General features: G+C 40.1%; 1 protein-coding gene across 1 annotated transcript; it reads left to right on the top strand.

Annotated features, from left to right (window-relative positions):
• The first annotated feature begins 3,140 nt into the window (after positions 1 to 3,140).
• tbr1b (T-box brain transcription factor 1b) lies at positions 3,141 to 19,008 on the top strand. Its single transcript, XM_023281067.3, has 6 exons — positions 3,141 to 15,085; positions 15,313 to 15,467; positions 15,658 to 15,779; positions 16,105 to 16,263; positions 16,595 to 16,656; positions 17,416 to 19,008. Exons 1-6 carry the CDS (start codon positions 14,394 to 14,396, stop codon positions 18,257 to 18,259), a joined length of 2,034 nt encoding a protein of 677 aa, XP_023136835.1. The 5' UTR covers positions 3,141 to 14,393; the 3' UTR covers positions 18,260 to 19,008.
• The last annotated feature ends 203 nt before the right edge of the window (positions 19,009 to 19,211 follow it).

Raw genomic sequence — 19,211 nt, 5'->3', positions numbered from 1 at the left:
GTAGAGCAAATGCCAACAATATGCATTAAACTACTCATTATGCTTTTCGAGAATGGTGGACATGTTGATTAGCACTATTTTCAGGTGAATTCCCTTTGTTCCTCCACTTTAAATACGTCAGTCAGGATAATTTGAAACAGCTGTAGTTCATTCTTGGTTTTGAGATATTTCCAACTTCGAAATCAGTCTAAAAGTTAGCATGCCATGTGCTTGCTTATTAAGACTGTCTACAACAAAACTTGTTCAATTAGATATCAAATTAGCTTGCAAGCTATATAGATGTGGTTTTTATCTCAGGCAGCTTTTGACTGTATTTATGTTGGCACATTTATAAGAACATGATATGAGGATTTTACTCCAGTTATGCTATTTAAAGCAATAACTGAGTATGCCAGATCTAAATTACATTATGAGCAACACTGCAAAAAAATGGAAAATTGACAATTTCATGACATTTTAAAGATATTGCACAGTGAAACACGAGAATAGTAATTTGTACGTAGAATGCTCACTGTGTGTCAAGTGCACATTTCACTGTGTGTACGTTCCCTGTTGTTTGACTAAATCTGTCTCCTAAACAGTAGCATCGACTTACGACTTCTGCAGCATTTGTTCACACCTTCACAAGAAATTGCCGCGATTTTCACCATTCGGTGCGATGATGTTTGAAGAAACGGGGACGCTGTGTGTTGGAACACTTTGTTGTGCAGTGAGGCCCTTGCAGACCTTCAGCATTGGGCTGGTAACACTTGCGCTGGGTAGATGAGCTGGTGTGAAGACTACAAACAACATTTTTTTTTTCCTCTTTACAAGCACTGAGTGTCACTACTCATTTCCAATAATCAAATATCCTCTAATAGAGTGATTGATTTCTTACTTCAACCATAAATGACACTTGCCGCTGGGTCTTTCTCTGTGCTTCATAAATAGATCAGAAGGGTGTAAAAAATGTCAGTTTATAATTCTGTCAACTATTTTCAATTAATGAGTCATTAGGCTAACATAGAAGAGCACTACTCAAACACATTATCTACTTAAATGCAAGTAGTGAAAATACATGCCATTTGGTGGATATACAAAGGTGAAAATTACATATTGATCTAACGTAATGTGCAAATCATAATTCGTGTTTATTTTGGAGTGACATAAACCAAATAATTCTGCATTTCACCTCATCATGAACACTGAGGGGAGAATTTATTCAGATTTTTTTTTGGCAAATACATATCCCTAATGATCCTCTCTGGTTAATCTGTGAACAGTCGAACATTGTGCAGCCTGCATGCTTTTCTCTCTGGGATCATGAACAGCTGCTTGCTCATAATTATGTTGTCATTCATTGTTATTTGGAAGAGGGAACTCGTACTGACAGCTAGATTTTTTTGTGTGTGTGTATTTCCGTACACTATATTTACTTGTGTATATAGTAATGTGAACAGTTTGTGTAAAATTCCACTTTTGCTCTAAGGCGTAGTTATTGCCATCATTCTCAGTGGAGTATAAGATCCATCTTTGTCCGTGGGACATTTGCTACCAGAGATTTGAGATTTAAGAGCTATAAAAAAAATATGAAAGAGGACCAAAAAAAAAAGGAGAAGGATATGGATTGAGACGGAGAAGTAGCAGGCTGATTACAAGGTGTCAAAATTGCCAGGAGCAAGAAGGTGAAAGCAATCAGGGGTGAGAAGAGTGCAGCATTCGTGAGGGGCAACTAATTATCCATCTCATTTGTGGAGAGAAGCATTTGAGGCAGCTCTAGCCCACTGAATGGTGACAGATTGGTGCGGAGGAGAGGGGAGGTGTTAGAACAATGGAGCCCAGCTCACCATCATTACTGCATGCTAATCAGCAGTGCTTCTGCACCACCAGTCGGTGCTGCAGAGAGTTCGGGGAGACAGGGAAGTCTACTGGCTTCAGGGGACTATGGTCCGGAAGAGAGGGAGGAAACTGATGCATGGTTTAGCTGCTGGCACTCTACCACTTCTTATTTGAGCGTGTAGGTTATCCTACAGAGACTGATCTCTGTGGTCTGTGTTATCAGCTTGTACTTGAAAAATGATTGCACTGGGAGTGATGAGAGTGTTTTTCTGTACATTGAGCAGAATATTAGCTCACCATGTGGTGTAATGCACAGTATAAATGTAGAGAGTGTCATTAAAAGTTTGAATAATAAATAGGAAGCAGAAAAAGTTTTTGTGTTTTAGTGTAACTTTATTGCCTGCTACTGTACATATACTACAAAAGTCTTAATGATATTTTACAAATGCACATGCTGTCTAAGAAGGAACTTTGAAGTTAGAAGGATAAAAATTAACTCAGAAAAAAGAGAAATATGGAAAAATATACAGAAAACGCATAGCAACAAGCATATAAATAGATCTTATGAATAGGAAAAAAGAACCAAAACACTACAATATATGTTTTTTTTTTAAATGTTTTAAAAATGTGATGCTGTTTATTGTAAATTCTGTCAAAGTCATTGAATGAAAAATGAAACAGAATGGATTTAGCATTACTGTATCCTGAAAATGACATGCATATAACAAAGCTAGTTTATTTATGTGCGGCACATCTCTTAGGATGCCACTTGCTCTGCTAGGCACATTCAGCTGTGTTTAGAGTGAATTAAATATCATATCTGCTTACAAACAGTGCTGATGCCAACAGTGATAGTGTTTAAAGGTATAATATACAGTTGTGGATTCTTGGTTTTGAATAAGAACATCCAAAAACCTGCATTTGTTGATTTTAATAAAGCACAGTTAAATTATTGTGCAATCCAGATGTGCACCAAAAAAACAGCCCCAAAACCTAAAACAAAGTAGGCAAACCACACTGAAACCTGTTAGTATGTCAAAAAAAAAACAGCTCGACAGGCCTAAATACAAGCTGTCACAGTGGATAACAACTCATTTTCTATTGCTTCTGATGTTTGTTTACACTGATAATGGTCACAACATTACAAACCCATATATAAATGAAAGAAAAAAAGGTTTTCAACAGTCTTTTATAAATATCTGTTTATTGGGGTGATTTTCAGTCTTTAACTCAGCTCTAACAAGCATACATTTTCTTTATTGGCCAGTAATTGGATTATAATTGCGGTAGACGATGGACAGACGAGGCATCATTCCACTAAATCATTATTTTCAACAGTTACTCTTTTAAATGTTGAAGCAGTGTTTGTTAGGTTGTGTAACTGCCAAGAAAATATAACTCAAGTGGGAAAAAAAGAGATTGTTAAAGGGTTTAATCAAATGGAAACACAACAGAGAGCTAGCAAGTGGATTAAGGTCACATGGCTAGAATGCCCTCTTCACATCAGTGTCATCTAGATAATTAACAACTTAGGAGAGAAGCATATTCAACTGCCCGTGCACTGGTCACCGTTGGCATGAGAGACTGCCAACTCTCATGGCGTTGCGAGCTGAGAGTATCACCTCACAGTTGTCTTGCCATGCGTTGGACTCCTATTGCTCTCTGTGCAGAAGTGGTGGAGCTGACTTTGTGTTCGATTAAATGTGTTGAAGCCATCGTTGCCTGTGCAAAGTCTCAGAACAGCCCCTCTCCATTGTGTTTGTTTCAGTGCTGGTCTGAGAGCCCTGATTTCTGGAGCAGAGATTTGGCAGTCACAGCAAGTGATGACAGAGGCAGTGGTGAGATCGCACCCAGAACCCCAAAGGAGGCTCACATTTCAGGCGGATGAGAGGTCCATTCAATACACAAAACACAAAAGCACTGATCAGTGGAGTTTGATCATGCCATTGTTCTGAAATTCACATTGTTCAGCCACCACATCGAGGACTGCTTTTATTTTCTAACTCGTGGAGGGCTGGAGTGTTGATATTTGTACACTTCTGAACTTTTTGAAGACATTTGGCTGCCAATTTGAAATTGCCGTACAACCGAAAGTCTGGCTCTTGAGATGTCATCCTCCTGTTTTTTTTTTTTTTTTTTATTGTCACAGTTAAATCAGTGTAGGTTGTTTTTCTTCTTGTCACATGGGGGTGGGACTGAGCATGGGGATGTTTGCGGAATGGTAACTTGCAATTCAAGGGTTAAGGCAGCATGAAAGAATCCATTCTCGGTTTAATGACCTAGCCTTCCTGGGCGAGGACGACAGGGAACATGCTCTTGACTTGTACTGAATTTGCCAATTAACACCTCCAATAACAGGCTGCCTCTGAACATCACCAGTGTGGAGAAAGGAGGAGCAACTCTCATGCTTTGTTTTTCAGCCTCTGATCCTGTAATGATGAGGTCTGTGATTTCTTCATATACAGATTATTATTTTGCCTTATACACCGTTTGGTAAATTTGAGTAGAATTCTGTATGAATTGTTACAAAGGCTTTGAGATAAACCCTGAGCTGTTTAACTATCAGACTGGCAATGAAGTTGGAAATATTTTATTTTTCCACCTGCTGCTTGAATCCTTATGCAGCTATTGGGCATTCTATTTTTCGCACACAGCCATATGGCCATGTGCAGCTTCAATTAGACACATGGCTGGTATCTAAGATACACTGTGCTTGATTTGCTTTGTCCCTTCTTATTGTTGCGCGTGAAAATACAAGACAACAGTACTGTCCTTGATAGATATATCAGGAAAAGATCTTTTCCTCCAAATAAGGTCCCCAGTCTAGTCACCCCTCTGGTTTCACACATGCTTATCAGACTCCCAAACAACACCTAGCACAGGTGTGAATATCAAAATCCCCAGTGAAAATCACAGTGGGTACTCTCATGTTGTCTTTGGAGTCCTCTTACATACAGCAGTGGCTTTTGCATTGGGGCTGAGATGCTGCTGGCTAACAGCAACTGCAGAAACACCTTTGGCTAAGTGTAAGGTGGACCTCCTTGCACCAAATGCGCTTAATGACTGAAAAAAAAACACCACCCAGATCTAATTGAAAAAGGTGCTTAAGTGTACAGTAGCTGGTTATTGCCCAGTACAATCACACCATAACACAGTACTTTCGCGATTCATTAGCAGGTACTTTCACAATATACAATAATTGAAAGATGACTACATAATTGATAGCAGTTCACACCATAGGGAAAGTGCAGTGATCCATCTAATGATAGCAATAAAGTGTAGTGGGTTGGGATGGAGATGATACCACTTGAGGTGTCAGCTTGTGTACATTTGTGACAAGAAAGGCCTTGTCCTAGCACTTTGTCAACATAACAGATACAAACACTGCGAAGATGTTAGTCATATTCATGTTAACAGGACTAAAGAGATTCACAATGTACCTCTTCAAGGTTAGCAGATCACAGCTCTTATTCTCATGCTTACCACCTTAGTGTCATGTGTAGAAGAATATGAACCTTGTTAGAGATGCTACATACAAATCAATTCATTTATTCAGTGTTAAGAAACCATCTGGCTTGATCAGAGCTGAAAGTCATCCTGGCAGGCCAGTTTCCTGACTGACACCTCATAGAATTAGTGGGAGGACGGCTTAATTTGCTGCCTTTGCTCAGCTCAGACTAAAACGGCTTATCGTCTCGCTGTTCTCTAAGCTCAGATATGGAGCGAAAAGTCTTGCGCGAGCTCCGGTTACCTCAAGTCTTTGTTACAGCATCGAACAGATTCAGCATATCTGGTTGTTTATTAGTCTTATATAGTGAGATATAACACTTTTTGTGTTCTCTTTGTGGAAGCTGTGAAAATGGCACGCCATATGTAATACACTTGCTTGCTGTTGGTCTTGCCAATTCCCCCAAGATTGGTAATTCTTGTGCCAATGCTCACACTCTCTCTTTGTCCTTGTGATTTGATTGAGCTTGTTGGATTGGATGAGTTTCTTTTTGATGCTGTGTCTGGTGTTTAGTTGTTGATTTGATGTCACTCGCAGTCCGGTTAAAATAACCGTTTGAACCAGAACATACGTGTTCAGCTGTACCTCCAACAGTTTTTTTTCTTCCTTTTTTTTATATCCCTGAATTACACATCGTAAACATCCATCTAAAGCAAGCAAGGCGACAGATATAGATAAAACAAAACATAGACCTGCATTGTTTTTTTTCTCTTCTAATTCTGCACAAAACAAATTGGCTGCATATTTTGTTCACACCTTGTGTAACTTGGGGATAGCAGGCCCAATTCTCCCTCGTCATACCTGTGACAACAACCTGCAAAGTGCTCCCAGTGCCCTAATCTGCAAGGTAGAGACCTGCTGCTGCTGCTGCTGCTGCTGCTGCTGCATATAGATGTTTTTCTTTTCCGTAGATGCTTGTCCCTGTGGTTTTTGCATTTACACACCCACCAGAATCACACAAGGTAAAAGAGAATATGTGACTGTCTCACAAGCTACCATTTCTTTTTTTTTTCTCAAAAACATGTTCGGTAGAAAGCAATAAAGGCATACTGATGGTGTTTGATTTAGAAATGGCAGTCAGACCGTGATTTTAGCATCAACAGATGGCCAGTAGATTGGTTTAAATGAGTAACACCACTGCCTGCTTTAGAGTTGGCTCAAGTATTAGAGTAGTGTACTACTGTCTTATCATATCTCCTTGTGTGAATGATGATGTCACTACGATAGATGCTACTCAAGTGGGATCAGACCTACTCAGTGATGCCTGTAGAGACCAGCTCTGGGAGATCCCTGTCTGGCTGCATTATTCAACAATGCTCCTTACCTCTCCCAGGGAAAAGGGACTGTTGAATATTTGAAAGATAGGTTTGATTTTTTATTTAAGTGTATAGATGGAGATGGGTGAAGGGGGAAAAAAATAGAGATAGTGCCAGTCGGTGCAGCCTGGATGGTCACCAAGGCAACTTGCCGAGTTTTTCTAACTGATCTACGGGACTTCTTGGCTGTATCACTGGGGGACGTTTTGGAAAAGTGTGCTACTTCGAGCGCCTTTTGACTGCGACTACGAGTTGACAGCTCATTGATCATTTCAGTTTCACAATTATGCGTACCAGTTAGTTTAGGATTTGATAGTCACTTAGACATGTGTCTGTCTTGTGGCTGCACCGGTTGCTACTCTCATCATCACACCTTGCATTTCTACAGCTCAGCTTCACGTTGTCATGTGTCGCTATTAAGGAGTATGCTAACATTTTTTTAAAATAAGTAAAAGGTTCTGGGTCTCCTCTGGAATCCTGGGCTGTTTTGTTAAATTGAATGAATCAATATTTCAGTTGCAACATAAGAAAGGAAATCTGCTCATTGATAACATACCAGACATTGTGCCAGACAGTGATAGCCTATTTTCAAAACGGCAGCGTTAAAAAAAAAAAAAAAAAAAAAAAAAATCATGGCTGCAGAACCACTGCTCAGATCCTGATGAGCCAAGCTGAGTATTGATCCATCTGGCTCTGAAGACACTGTCATGTCACCTTTGCATTTAAGTGTTATCTTGTCAGCTTCAAATGATCTAGCTGTCAGATCTGGAGAAAGCTGGCCTCTGTGATGTTGCTTTGTCTCTAATGTCCAGCTGTTGCTACAACAGTCTGTGCCAGCAAGATGTTCCAATCCACTGTTTACCTTGTTTTGTAAATGTCAGGATTTGTCTAATCTGCTAATATGCGATGCTCTACTTATAAACGTCTTCATCATTTTACATTTTGTGTGTTTGCGCACCTGTTTCAACAAATAGTCATACAATATTTCCGCTTTACGTGACATCTTGCTCTTAACTCCACATTTTCAGTCAGTTTTCATTTTATTCTGTCCTCTCTGTCACCCATTCCCTCCTATAATTAAACGGACAGCTGATAATAAATGTTATCAGAAGCTCTGTAACAGCACAAACCAAGTGCAAATTGCTTCAAATTTGATTCCTTTTCTTTTTTCATCACACGCAACGAACAGTTAAAGGGTGGGAATCCTGCCTTGTGGTGAAAGGGCACAAACTCTTTCAACCAAGGTGTGGTAACAGGGTGAAAATTTGAAAGCAAAAATTCCCTCCCTGCTAATGTGTCCTACATCCCCCAAATGATAATGCACCCACTGCGTTGCGCTCACAATTTTCATGTTTCCCCTCACATTCCCTGCAACCGTTTTTAGTCATTCTATGATTTATCTTTTCCTTTTTTTTTCCTTCTCTCTTACACGAATCAGTGTACGGTGTCCAATATCTAATTTAGTCCCAGTGTAGCGGCTTAGTTTCGTGGTCATTTTAAGTGGATCAGTTCCTAAAGGCTCTTGGAGATGCTGCAGGCCAGTGAGCGTGTTGGGCTGCTATAAAGGCAACAGTAGGACATCGGCCAGTAGTTCACACTTGTTGGAGTATACTGGTGAGGCTGTGCAGATGGATTCTTCCTTGAGTGTACGGTACTGTCTGTATTTCTCATCTTTTTAATGATTGTGAAACAATGGCACTGTATTCTTTGCTCTATAACTTTTTTTTGCAGCATACATTGCCCTCTTGTTCTTGCAGCTGTATGAATGGATTAAAAATTCAAACAACAAAACAAATTGATCAATATTTATTCTACCTATGAGCCTTACTATTGGCAAAGTTGGTCAAGGAGATAAACTAGTCTCCATGTGTTTGTTTGTGACAGCCGAGATGTGAGTGGTGGAGACGTAAATCATGTCAGATTTATTTTTCCTCTCAACTTGGAACATAGTTCTCTTCCCTGTAGAATTCAGAACTGATCATTAACCTTTCCTTTAGTTCCTTCCCTTGCCTGGTCACATTTCCTCTCTATTTGGTTCCTGGCCCCATATGCCACTTTCCTATTTCCTGCCTGCAGACAGCAGGGAGTAGCTCTATTATCACCTTCCTAGAGCTGTCTTTGAATGTGAGAGGCAATTCCATTTCACTCAGCCATGGGGAGGGGTAGGAGGAGGAGGAAAAAAAGCACACCATAGAGCACACAGAAATTGGTTTAGGTTTACTTCTTATAGTCGAACGTACGTCTGCTTTTGCTTTTTCGCTCCCAGATTTTAGGATTATAGACTCTGCTGCCAATGTGCAGGTTTTTGTGGCATACTTTGAAATCAGAGCAAAGGTTAAGTGCACTGTATCATGTCTGGTTGTTGTGTGAACACTTTATCCTCAACTCCATTTAGAAGTCACCTTTTGAAATATTAACAATCCTAAACCAGCTATATTACTCTACTGTGAAGCTGTGCTAAACATATCCAATATGTCTCTAATGCTTTCCCTCTCCAGTGTGCTCACTACATTTTGCGACATTTTACTCGAAGCCTGTGTTATTTTTGGGCTTCCCTAAGTCTTATTCCAGCTTTTATCAGCGTCTAGTTCTTTGGAATGGTAGGGCTCTTGACAATATTGCTCCTGGATAAATTAAACATGAGTTACGTAGAGTGATAATCTGTGGGCCTCTCTTTTCACACTGCATTCCCAATGAGCTGTGTGTTGGCCTGGTGTTGTTGCCTGTGATTTTAATGAAGATTATTCTTGTAACACGACCGTCGCCTGTTTGCTCCTGTTCTCCCCCAAATATTTTCTCTTCAAACTGAGAATTTTGTTTCCTTTCAAGCGTTCTGTGCAGCATATTTTCCATTGCAGGTCAGTCATTAGTTTGTCATTGACATAATTTCAAGATAAAAAATATTTAGGTGCTAAATCAAATAGCTGATTTCTGAAATGTGTTTGTCTTTCTTTCTTTTATAATTTTTTTTTATTAAACACGCATCATCCTTGTCAACCTACTCATCGATTAAACAGTACATTTGCAGACCCAGCTGTGACTGGGTAATTAGTAGTTCCTGTCTAAGCATTGTACTGTAGGCTCACATCGAAGAAAAAAAAAAGGAGGCAAAGCTTTAGGTATTGGATTGAAGCCCTCGGTTTTCTATTGTTCAGATTTAGGCGTATAGTGCACGGGAAAACCTCCGAGGAATCTCAGAGGAGTAAGTGCACACTTCATGGCATGGCCACTCTTAAAATGGAACTGATGTTTTATAAATAATTTCAAAGTTACAAACATCAGCCTCACAATCACAGTGATTCAGTGATATTCATTTGGCATAAGTCAGTTTCATTTCTGTGTGCTTTTCATCAGAAATGGCTTAAAAAGTAGAGTTAGTCTGAATTTTTTATGCCATGGGCTTACTGGGGACAGTGGCCATGTTCTTCACTTGCAGACGTCTGACAGTGCATGGCAGCAGAAATAACAAAATGGTCACAAACCCCAACTGCACTCCCTGGGTCACACAGGCTCTTTAAAAATTAAAGAGACTAGCAACAAACCAAACAGTTGATAACAGGTCAGTAGCAGGTGATAAAAGAAGTTTTGGTAGAGACATTAGCCCTTCCATTAACTTTGTGCTTCCTGACATTATATCCTCGCAATTTGCTAAACCAAAAAATACACATCAGAGGGCGTGAGGTGGCTGTAGGATTTCACTCTCAGGGATCATAGTACTCTGAGGAGTACAATATTTCACAAGTGTTATTTTGCTCCAGAAATGGTATTACACAGAATTCACGCATGTATAATTATGTATGAATTTTACATACCATCCTTTTGATTCCCATGATTGTAGTATTTATAAAGGAGAAGCTGAGCAGAGCAGCATGTTATAGCTGGTGGCTGATTTTTCCATAGAATCATACTGTTGTTTCCACAAGAGCGTGTTAATTGACAGGCTGTCATTCTCCTGCGATGTAGAAACAACTGTCAGGGATTTAAAGATGGTAGTTAAAAATAACTCAAACAATATGTGTGCTGCCATCTGCCTAATTTCAGAGATAAATAAATATGGTAAACAACTGGACAGACTATGAAAGAGCACATTAATGATCTGTCACACTGGGCTGCTGAAATGACCTTGCAACAACTTGCATATTGAAAAAAATATATATGCAATTCATTTTAGTTGTTTGCAGTAATGTTTAAAATATTAAGTAATATTAAATGTGAATAGATGCACTGTAGAAATGAATCAAAATTATGCACATTACAGAGATCTTTGTTATCTCTGCTGTTATAAAAGCTAAATTGCAAGAGAAAACTGTATAAATTTATACTTTTGATAAATAAGGAAATTACAGGATGTACTAAATACTGTGGCTATAAAAAGATTAAATCTATATTGTCTTTCAATAACCTTTAATTATTGTATCACTTTTGATTAATTTTCCTCCAGATAAAAACACATATGCATTTTGCTTTTTCGGTGAAAAATCCCTTTAGTGCTGTTCTGCTGTGGTATTAGAACAGGAGCCGTGTATTTCCACTGAACCATCATGATCACCTGTCCTGAGGTTAATTTGCTGTGCGCTTTGCGGTGAAGAATCACGCTGGAGTCTGGTCTGACTGGGCGACCCTTAAAGGACATCAATAATGAGCAGGTGTAGGAGTGCACTTCTGCGGAGACACGTGTCTCAGTGTGTCCAGGGAGGACGACTAATAAGGGTTTAAAAGCCACAACTGTCCACTCCGCCCCTTAGCAGGCCTCCAGCTGTCTTTTCTGTCAGAGAGCACCCTGATTCCCTCTGACAGAGCAGATCACCGATGGCAAGAAACCACGGGGGACAATGGTTATGTTTGCATTGCACAAAGCACCGCCACACTTGATCGGATTATGCTGGTTAATTACAGACTTAAGGTAAATACAGGTTTTGTTGTTAAAAAAAAAAAAAAAAAAATCAAGGAGCCAAGGGGAAGGAAAGAAATCCTTCACTTTGATTTATTGATGGAAATTGCAATGTGACGTCTAGCAAACAACATATAAATAACTTAAAGGCCATCTTAAATGCATTCCCATGAAATTTTTAGTGCTGCTGTAATATAAGCCACTACCTGTCATGAATCCCAAATAACCTTGGCTCTATCCTCTTAGTTCAGCCCAGTGTGCCTCATTCCTTATTACTGGCCTGACAAGGAAATGTTTACCCATCCGACAAGAGACAAGCCATTTCATAGTCAGAAAAAGCAATTTCACCTGACTGGAGTAGCACACTATGTCCTCATATCCTTGCTGGCTATAATTTTGTTGTCATTTTGTGTGCTGTGATCATATCATTGAAGTGACAGTGCTGGGCATTAGGTAAAGTCCCTAAGCTGGTGCTCACTTTCAGGCTTTTTCTCTCCTTGTCATTCACATTGATTGGATTAGACCCAGGTGGCAAGCAGATTCCTTTGGCACAACAATAAAAAAAAAATGGCGATATAGTGCTTGAAAAAAAACAACAAAAAAACACATTGTGCTATGCTCAAATGAACATTGCTAATGCTTTTTAGAATCAGCATTTGTTATTTTTATATTTTCACAGATTATTTAGGGATGTTTCTATTGGATACATTTTAATGCTACACAGAAAAACTGTAAATGCCTCCATATTAATATTAGCATTTAAATAATATTTTGGAAATAGAAAAAAATAGCCATAAATGATGTTCAGATCAGAGCGAATCACTGCATTAAAAGCTCAGCTGGTCAATGGAGGGTGTGTACCAGGCAGGAGGCAGAGATCCTAACCCACAGTGCACTGTATCTCCCCCGAGGGACAATGCTGGCCACCGGCATAACAAATCAGCCCCCTCCTCTTTGGTTATGTCCACTGGCTGGCTGAGCCAATGAGGAGAGAAGTTAGTCTGATAAACAGGCAGCACAGCACCTGGGGAAACATCACTGAGTTGCTGCACAGGTGACTCAACAATTGGTTTGTTCAGGGGAAGGAAATAAAAAACAAAACAAAACAAGCAAACCCACTTTGCTTATTAAAGATCAGTGATGGAAATGAACCATAATCCTGTAATGAGTAGAGCAGCGAGTGGCCTCTTTTCCTTGGGCACAGACAAGCCTGTGCTTGCATGTTTCACAGGAATAGATTGCTGGACCCAGTAGCCCTTCTGTAATGACCCTTCTTGTTAGCTTCAGAGATTCATGGCTGTTCATTAGAGATACAAACTGGTTGTTACCGCCAATTCAAAATGGATTTTTATTTGGTTCGGAATGTTCTGTGCACACTTATTGCTTAATCACAGCAGAAGTTATTCACTGAAGCAGAAATGATCAGTTAGTGATTTTACAGTCACCTTAATATTGCACATTGTTTCTAATATGCATGCATGAAAATGACAGAACACCTTTTTGATAATAACAATTGAATAGATCTGCATAAAAAGTAAATGACCGTAGTGTTGCAGCTTCAGTAAGATTGCATTTTACAGTGTTATTCTGATGTAACCAGTGAACCAGAAGCTTCAAAATCTAGTGTCATTTCCAGAAGCCTCTCAAATACATAACATGGATTGTGAGGAAATGTATATCCAACCACTCCCCCAGAACAGCGGTATGTGTTAACTTGGTAATTACCTTGTTAGTAAGTTAAGCCAGAAGGTGTTTATTCGGGCTGCAGCTGCTCTCTCTTTATGTCAATTTGATTGATACTACTGACAACAATGTATGCCGTGAATTGTTATGGCTGCATTAAAGCATAATTCTGGGAGAGGGACTGAGTCACTCAAACTTGTAGCTATTCTCACACTTCATTACAGCCTCTCAATCAGCCCTGATTCATCACAGTGCAGCTTGGACTGCAGGTAGAGGGAGATTTTGTGGTTCTGTATGATCTGTTTTATTTGACTGACTTCATCCTGGAATCAAATTTTTTCAGAAATTGTTTTTTTCCTCCTCTGTAATAGTCCTTTTTTATATTATAATCAATTCTCCAAAAAGATACAAATTAAATAAATTGTACTTTCTTATTATAAAGCATCAGTCCCAGACACAGTTAGTGCTGTAAGATCCCTCAGTGAGCTCTATTTGCCCCAGCAGCCCTGTTATCAGTGCACTGGTTCATAAGTTTAGTGCATAAAATATTTACCAGCCCTGGGACTGATAAACACATCTTCAGTGGGACGCCATGATTTCACGCTATCACAACCATTTTAAGGCATCAGATGCATTGCCTGTCATGGACTGTCATTTTTGGCGTGTTAATAATATATCTTGGTTTCTTCCGCAGACATACTTTGGCACTCATGGCGCATAAATAGGTAAATAACGCGCATCAAGGTAAATAACGGCAGCAGCGGCAAAACAATCTTCATAACTATTACTTCCTTTTCTCTATTTTTTTAAATGTGTGTTTTCTTGTTTGTGCATCAGGAGAAACAGTTGGAGTCCATATGTTTTAATCAAATATAGGCCCGTGTCACACTACAAACAAATCACTTTGCTCACAGCGCTCTTCAGATTGTCCTAATTAAGAGCTGTCTAATTAAATTACAGCCTCGAGTTAACCAATGGCAATACTTGTTTCATTAGCGAAGCAGGCAGAGTGATGGAAAGAAAATCCTTCCTGATTGCAGGATGGTGTCAATTGGCTAATTTGCTGCCTTCGGTACCTCAAGTCATCGCAAAGGCGTTTTCGTAGTGTTACATTAGGAAAAGGCGTGTGCAAAAGCCTGTGATATAGGTTGAGCTAATAGTAGCTTCCTATTGAGCTATGCAGGTCGAGAATTGCATCTCGCCGGCGAGTGATCTCTCCAAGAAATTTATGAATGTGGGCAGTGGCTTTCCGAGCTCCAATGGATCAGAGCTTTCGTTGCAGGACCATCCTATTATATCCGCAAGTGACAACCTGGAGAGAAGTTCACCTCTGAAAAAAAACTCTAGGGAGATGACGAATCAGTCAGAGGCAGACAATTTCCCCGACTCCAAGGACGCATCAGGGGACGTCCAGAGGGGCAAACTCTCTCCTGATCTTCACGGAGTCTCTGACATCCGTCATAATTTCGATGGATCTGCAGGAGAAAGGTGCATCTTTTCACCATCCACCCAGCCGCAGTCAGTCTCAGCAGCTCCCAGTGCCATGTTCCCGTACCCGAGCCAGCATGGACCAGCGCACCCGGCTTTTTCTATCGGGAGTCCCAGCCGCTACATGGCCCATCACCCGGTCATAACTAATGGAGCTTACAACAGCCTGCTAACCAACACGTCTCCGCAAGGCTACCCGGCGGCGGGCTACCCTTACGCGCAACAGTATGGACACACGTACCAAGGAGGGGCTTTTTACCAGTTCTCCTCGGCGCAGGCAGGACTGGTTCCGGGGAAAGCGCAGGTGTATCTGTGCAACAGGGCCCTGTGGCTGAAGTTTCACAGGCACCAAACGGAGATGATCATCACAAAGCAAGGACGGTGAGTACGCGCACATGTTTATCCGTCCAAACGCCTGCTCATTTGGCTCGAACGTTTTGAATCCAAAGTTAAAAAGCAGGTGCATTACGATCAAATCGCTATTTTCTTTTAATAAAAACAATAACGGGCTTTAAAAACACAACGAGGAAGACTGTTAGAAAAAAATGGAAATCTATTTTTTTTCGTTATGAGAGGCGTTTTCTAAATCTGTATTTTTTTTTCCGCAGACGAATGTTTCCATTTTTAAGCTTCAACATTTCTGGCCTCGACCCAACTGCTCACTACAATATATTTGTGGATGTAATACTCGCTGATCCAAACCACTGGCGTTTTCAAGGAGGAAAGTGGGTGCCATGTGGAAAAGCAGACACAAATGTGATAGGTATCAGATAATTTTTTAAAAATTATGCATTGAACAGCTAAAAAAACACAATCCTTAGTCAGTGTTTTTTTCTTTCTTTCATGTTTTCCACCTCAGTATGTATCAAATTTCTAACGAATTTATTTTAAAATGGCATAATTAGTCCTATTTGTTGTTTATTTGTTTTTTTGCTTTCTGCGTAATTTTGCAGGGAATAGGGTTTACATGCACCCGGACTCACCAAACACTGGTGCGCACTGGATGCGTCAAGAAATCTCATTTGGAAAGCTAAAGCTGACAAACAACAAAGGTGCCTCGAACAACACGGGACAGGTACTTTTACAGGAAATTAAATATTTCAATGATAAACATGAATACTTTTTAGAATAATTAAATAATAAGCTGACAGTTGGAAAATAGAATGTTTTTTATTCCTTTATTTCTTGATTGTTGCATCGCCTAGTTACTAGTAATTCCTTCTGTACTGATTTATGTTTCTATATTTGGATTTACATCGCAGCACCAGTAGTTTAGTGTTACTATAATAAACATGAAATGATATTAATACGAGCTAAATCCGTTTATTTTCCTGCTGTAATCGTCTCTCCAAACTTCGAAAGTGACTTTCTGATGTGCGTCTTTAATTGAATATCTCCAGATGGTGGTTCTCCAGTCTCTCCACAAGTACCAGCCCAGGCTCCATGTGGTGGAAGTGAACGAGGATGGGACAGAGGACACCAGCCAGCCGGGGAGAGTCCAGACTTTCACCTTCACAGAAACGCAGTTCATCGCCGTCACAGCTTACCAGAACACCGATGTACGAGCACTTTCTATCTGACCCCACAGAGCAAATATCCACTCAAACAAATGTCTAAATTACTGAAACAATACATAAAATATTGTGCTTTTCAAAAGAAGCATTATTTTACTTTTCTATCTTAAAACGAAGCAGACAAAAATTAGGGTTTAATGGCAATTAAGGGGGAAAAAATCTTCAAATTCTAGTAAGACGATCCCTTTCTGTTGGCACAGTTCAGCGCATAAAATATAACTGTGCCTAATAAAACCAATTATTAGTGAAAATTACCCTAATTTGCCCTGAAATCCAGACACACACCTCATTCTTCTCTGCATCATTTTCTCCACAGATTACGCAGCTGAAAATTGACCACAATCCGTTTGCTAAAGGATTTCGGGACAACTACGACACGTAAGATCATTATATTAAAGTCTATTTTCTTCTTTGTTAATCGGCTGTGATTGTTGTGCGTTTTATTACATGTTGCTGGACTTTCAATACACGAAAAATGCAATAATTTCTTCATGAAAAAAACTACATGCATTTCTAAAATTCTGAAGAATATTCATGGAATCGGTTTTCAAATTGGAAAATTCTCCTGTGATTTAGAAGAATCAAAGGAGATTATTTTTTTAGAATCGAACATGAGCTTTAAAAATGTGCTTTTGTACTGATTGCAATTGGAGCAGAATTCTCATTTTAAGAGGCAGAAATGTCATAAATTTTTGACAAGAATTAAAAACAGGTGTCTGAATATTCGTTGAAATCATGTTATATTCTAGCTAAACGACTGTGTTCTACATTTGAATTCCGCTTGTTTTTCATTGAACTGCGCACATTGATCAGTGAACAGAGTATTAAACTGTGGAATTAAGACAGAAAATTGCGCATCTAACAAAGGGATGCGTTTTTGGCAATGCAACTTGTCATATTTCAACATTTTTTCCTATTTTAATGTTGCATCAAGATCGCTGCGCATTTTTTTTTGAAACCCTGCATTTATTCCACCTGAAGTCTTCAACTTCTGACATGTGAGGCTCCAAACTAAACTTGTAATTGGATAGAAATACAGTCTCCGTTGACCTAAATCTTTTCATTTTTTTTCCTAGAACCGACTAGAGCGCACGGTTTAGTTTCTGAATTGTTTTGTTTGCCTCTCCATCTTTTCAGTGTCTACACAGGCTGCGACATTGACCGCCTAACTCCATCACCGGGTGACTCTCCGCGTTCACAGATCGTGCCGGGTGCGAGATATGCCATGCCTAGCTCTTTCCTGCAGGACCAATTTGTCAGCACTTATGCCAAATCTCGCTTTCACCCTGGCGTGGGGACTGGTCCTGGCACGGAGCGCAGCGTCCCACTCGGCAACAGCTTGCTATCCCCGCAGCAAACCGAGGAGCCCACTGTTGCCACCCCCCCGCAGCGATGGTTTGTCACCCCTGCCAACAACCGACTGGACTTTGCTGCCTCGGCATACGACGCCGCTGATTTCGCCGGTAACGCGGCCACCTTGCTGTCCTACGCAGCGGCCGGAGTTAAGGCTCTTCCCCTGCCGACTGCAGGCTGCTCCAACCGGCCTCTTGGCTATTACGCAGACCCGTCTGGCTGGGGAGGACGCACGCCGCCGCAGTACTGTGGTGTAAATAGTAAATCCAGCTCGGTCTTTTCCTGCTGGCCCGCTAACTCCATCGGCGGCAGGGCCGGCACCAACTACCTGTCTGAGGAGGGAGACGCCATCACGACGGAGAGGTCACCGATCGGCGCGTCGGAAGAGACCAAACCCAAAGACCTGACGTCCGAGTCGAGCTGGATAGAGACGCCGTCCTCCATAAAGTCCATCGATTCCAGCGACTCTGGGATCTTTGAACAGGCCAAACGCAGGAGAATCTCACCTTCTGCCACGCCGGTTTCAGAGACAGTGTCCCCGTTAAAATCCGAGCTGCTGGCACCGAGAGAGTGTGAGAAGAACTGCACAAAGGACATTGGTTACTACAGTTTCTATCCTCACAGTTAAAACAAAGGAAAAAGTGAATCTATCTATCTATCTATCTATCTATCTATCTATCTATCTATCTATCTATCTATCTATCTATCTATCTATCTATCTATCTATCTATCTATCTATCTATCTATCTATCTATCTATCTATCTATCTATCTATCTATCCATCCAGATTTATCAATAAAAAATAAAAACAAAAAAAATCATGAAAAGGACTCTCACCTCCACATCTAATGGCCAAAGTGTAAATTCAGTTCTGCCATAAGTTGGGCGCCTTGTCTCCACACTGTTGAGTCAGAATCACTGTAAATATGAACATAGTGTACATAAAACTGGACATTTGGTGATAGTGATTGTATCTACACAAAATAGGCTAGGTTAAATCTGATCCATAAGTAGTGTTTAAAAAAAAAAGAAAAGAAAAACCTCGAACATTTTGGAGAATGTGTACATGAAATGTTCTTGTGTAGCATATACTGGCATAATAATCCCTGTCAGTGGAAAAAAAAAAGAATCATATGTATTTTGTACTTTATCAAAGCTGTAGGCTGCCAAAAGTCTAACTAACTCACTGATACATTCATGATACATGTGCTTAAAGAAGTTCTAAATGTTGCTAATGTAGGCTTAGGGTCTCTTATTTATTTCTATTTATTGATTTCAGCCGCTTATTTTTCATAGCTTGTATGCTATGCTGTTGTGGAAAATCTCTGTATCTGCTGTAATGTGATTGAAACATAATAAATGATGCTATCATCAGGATATATATGTTGTATTTAATTCAGGTGGTTTGCATCTGAGATAAATGGAGAAATTCAAGGTGCGCATGGATGAGAGGGATCCGTATAAAAGTGAGGAATATTTTAATTATTTCAGCTAGAAATGATGCCATAAAAGAAGCAGTCCTCTTCCTCGGGAAGCTCCCCGGGATATTCTTTTGATTGGAGACCATGCCCTCCTCTATG

This window comes from Amphiprion ocellaris, chromosome 11 (genome assembly GCF_022539595.1).
Source record: "Amphiprion ocellaris isolate individual 3 ecotype Okinawa chromosome 11, ASM2253959v1, whole genome shotgun sequence".
NCBI lineage: Eukaryota > Metazoa > Chordata > Actinopteri > Pomacentridae > Amphiprion > Amphiprion ocellaris.
This window is presented reverse-complemented; position numbering and strand designations above follow the sequence as displayed.

Coding starts and splice junctions, on each gene's coding strand:
- tbr1b (XM_023281067.3), top strand. CDS start 14,394: ATGCAGGTCGAGAATTGCATCTCGCCGGCGAGTGATCTCTCCAAGAAA. Junction 15,468..15,657: donor AGCAGACACAAATGTGATAG/GTATCAGATAAT, acceptor GTAATTTTGCAG/GGAATAGGGTTTACATGCAC. Junction 16,264..16,594: donor CAGCTTACCAGAACACCGAT/GTACGAGCACTT, acceptor TTTTCTCCACAG/ATTACGCAGCTGAAAATTGA.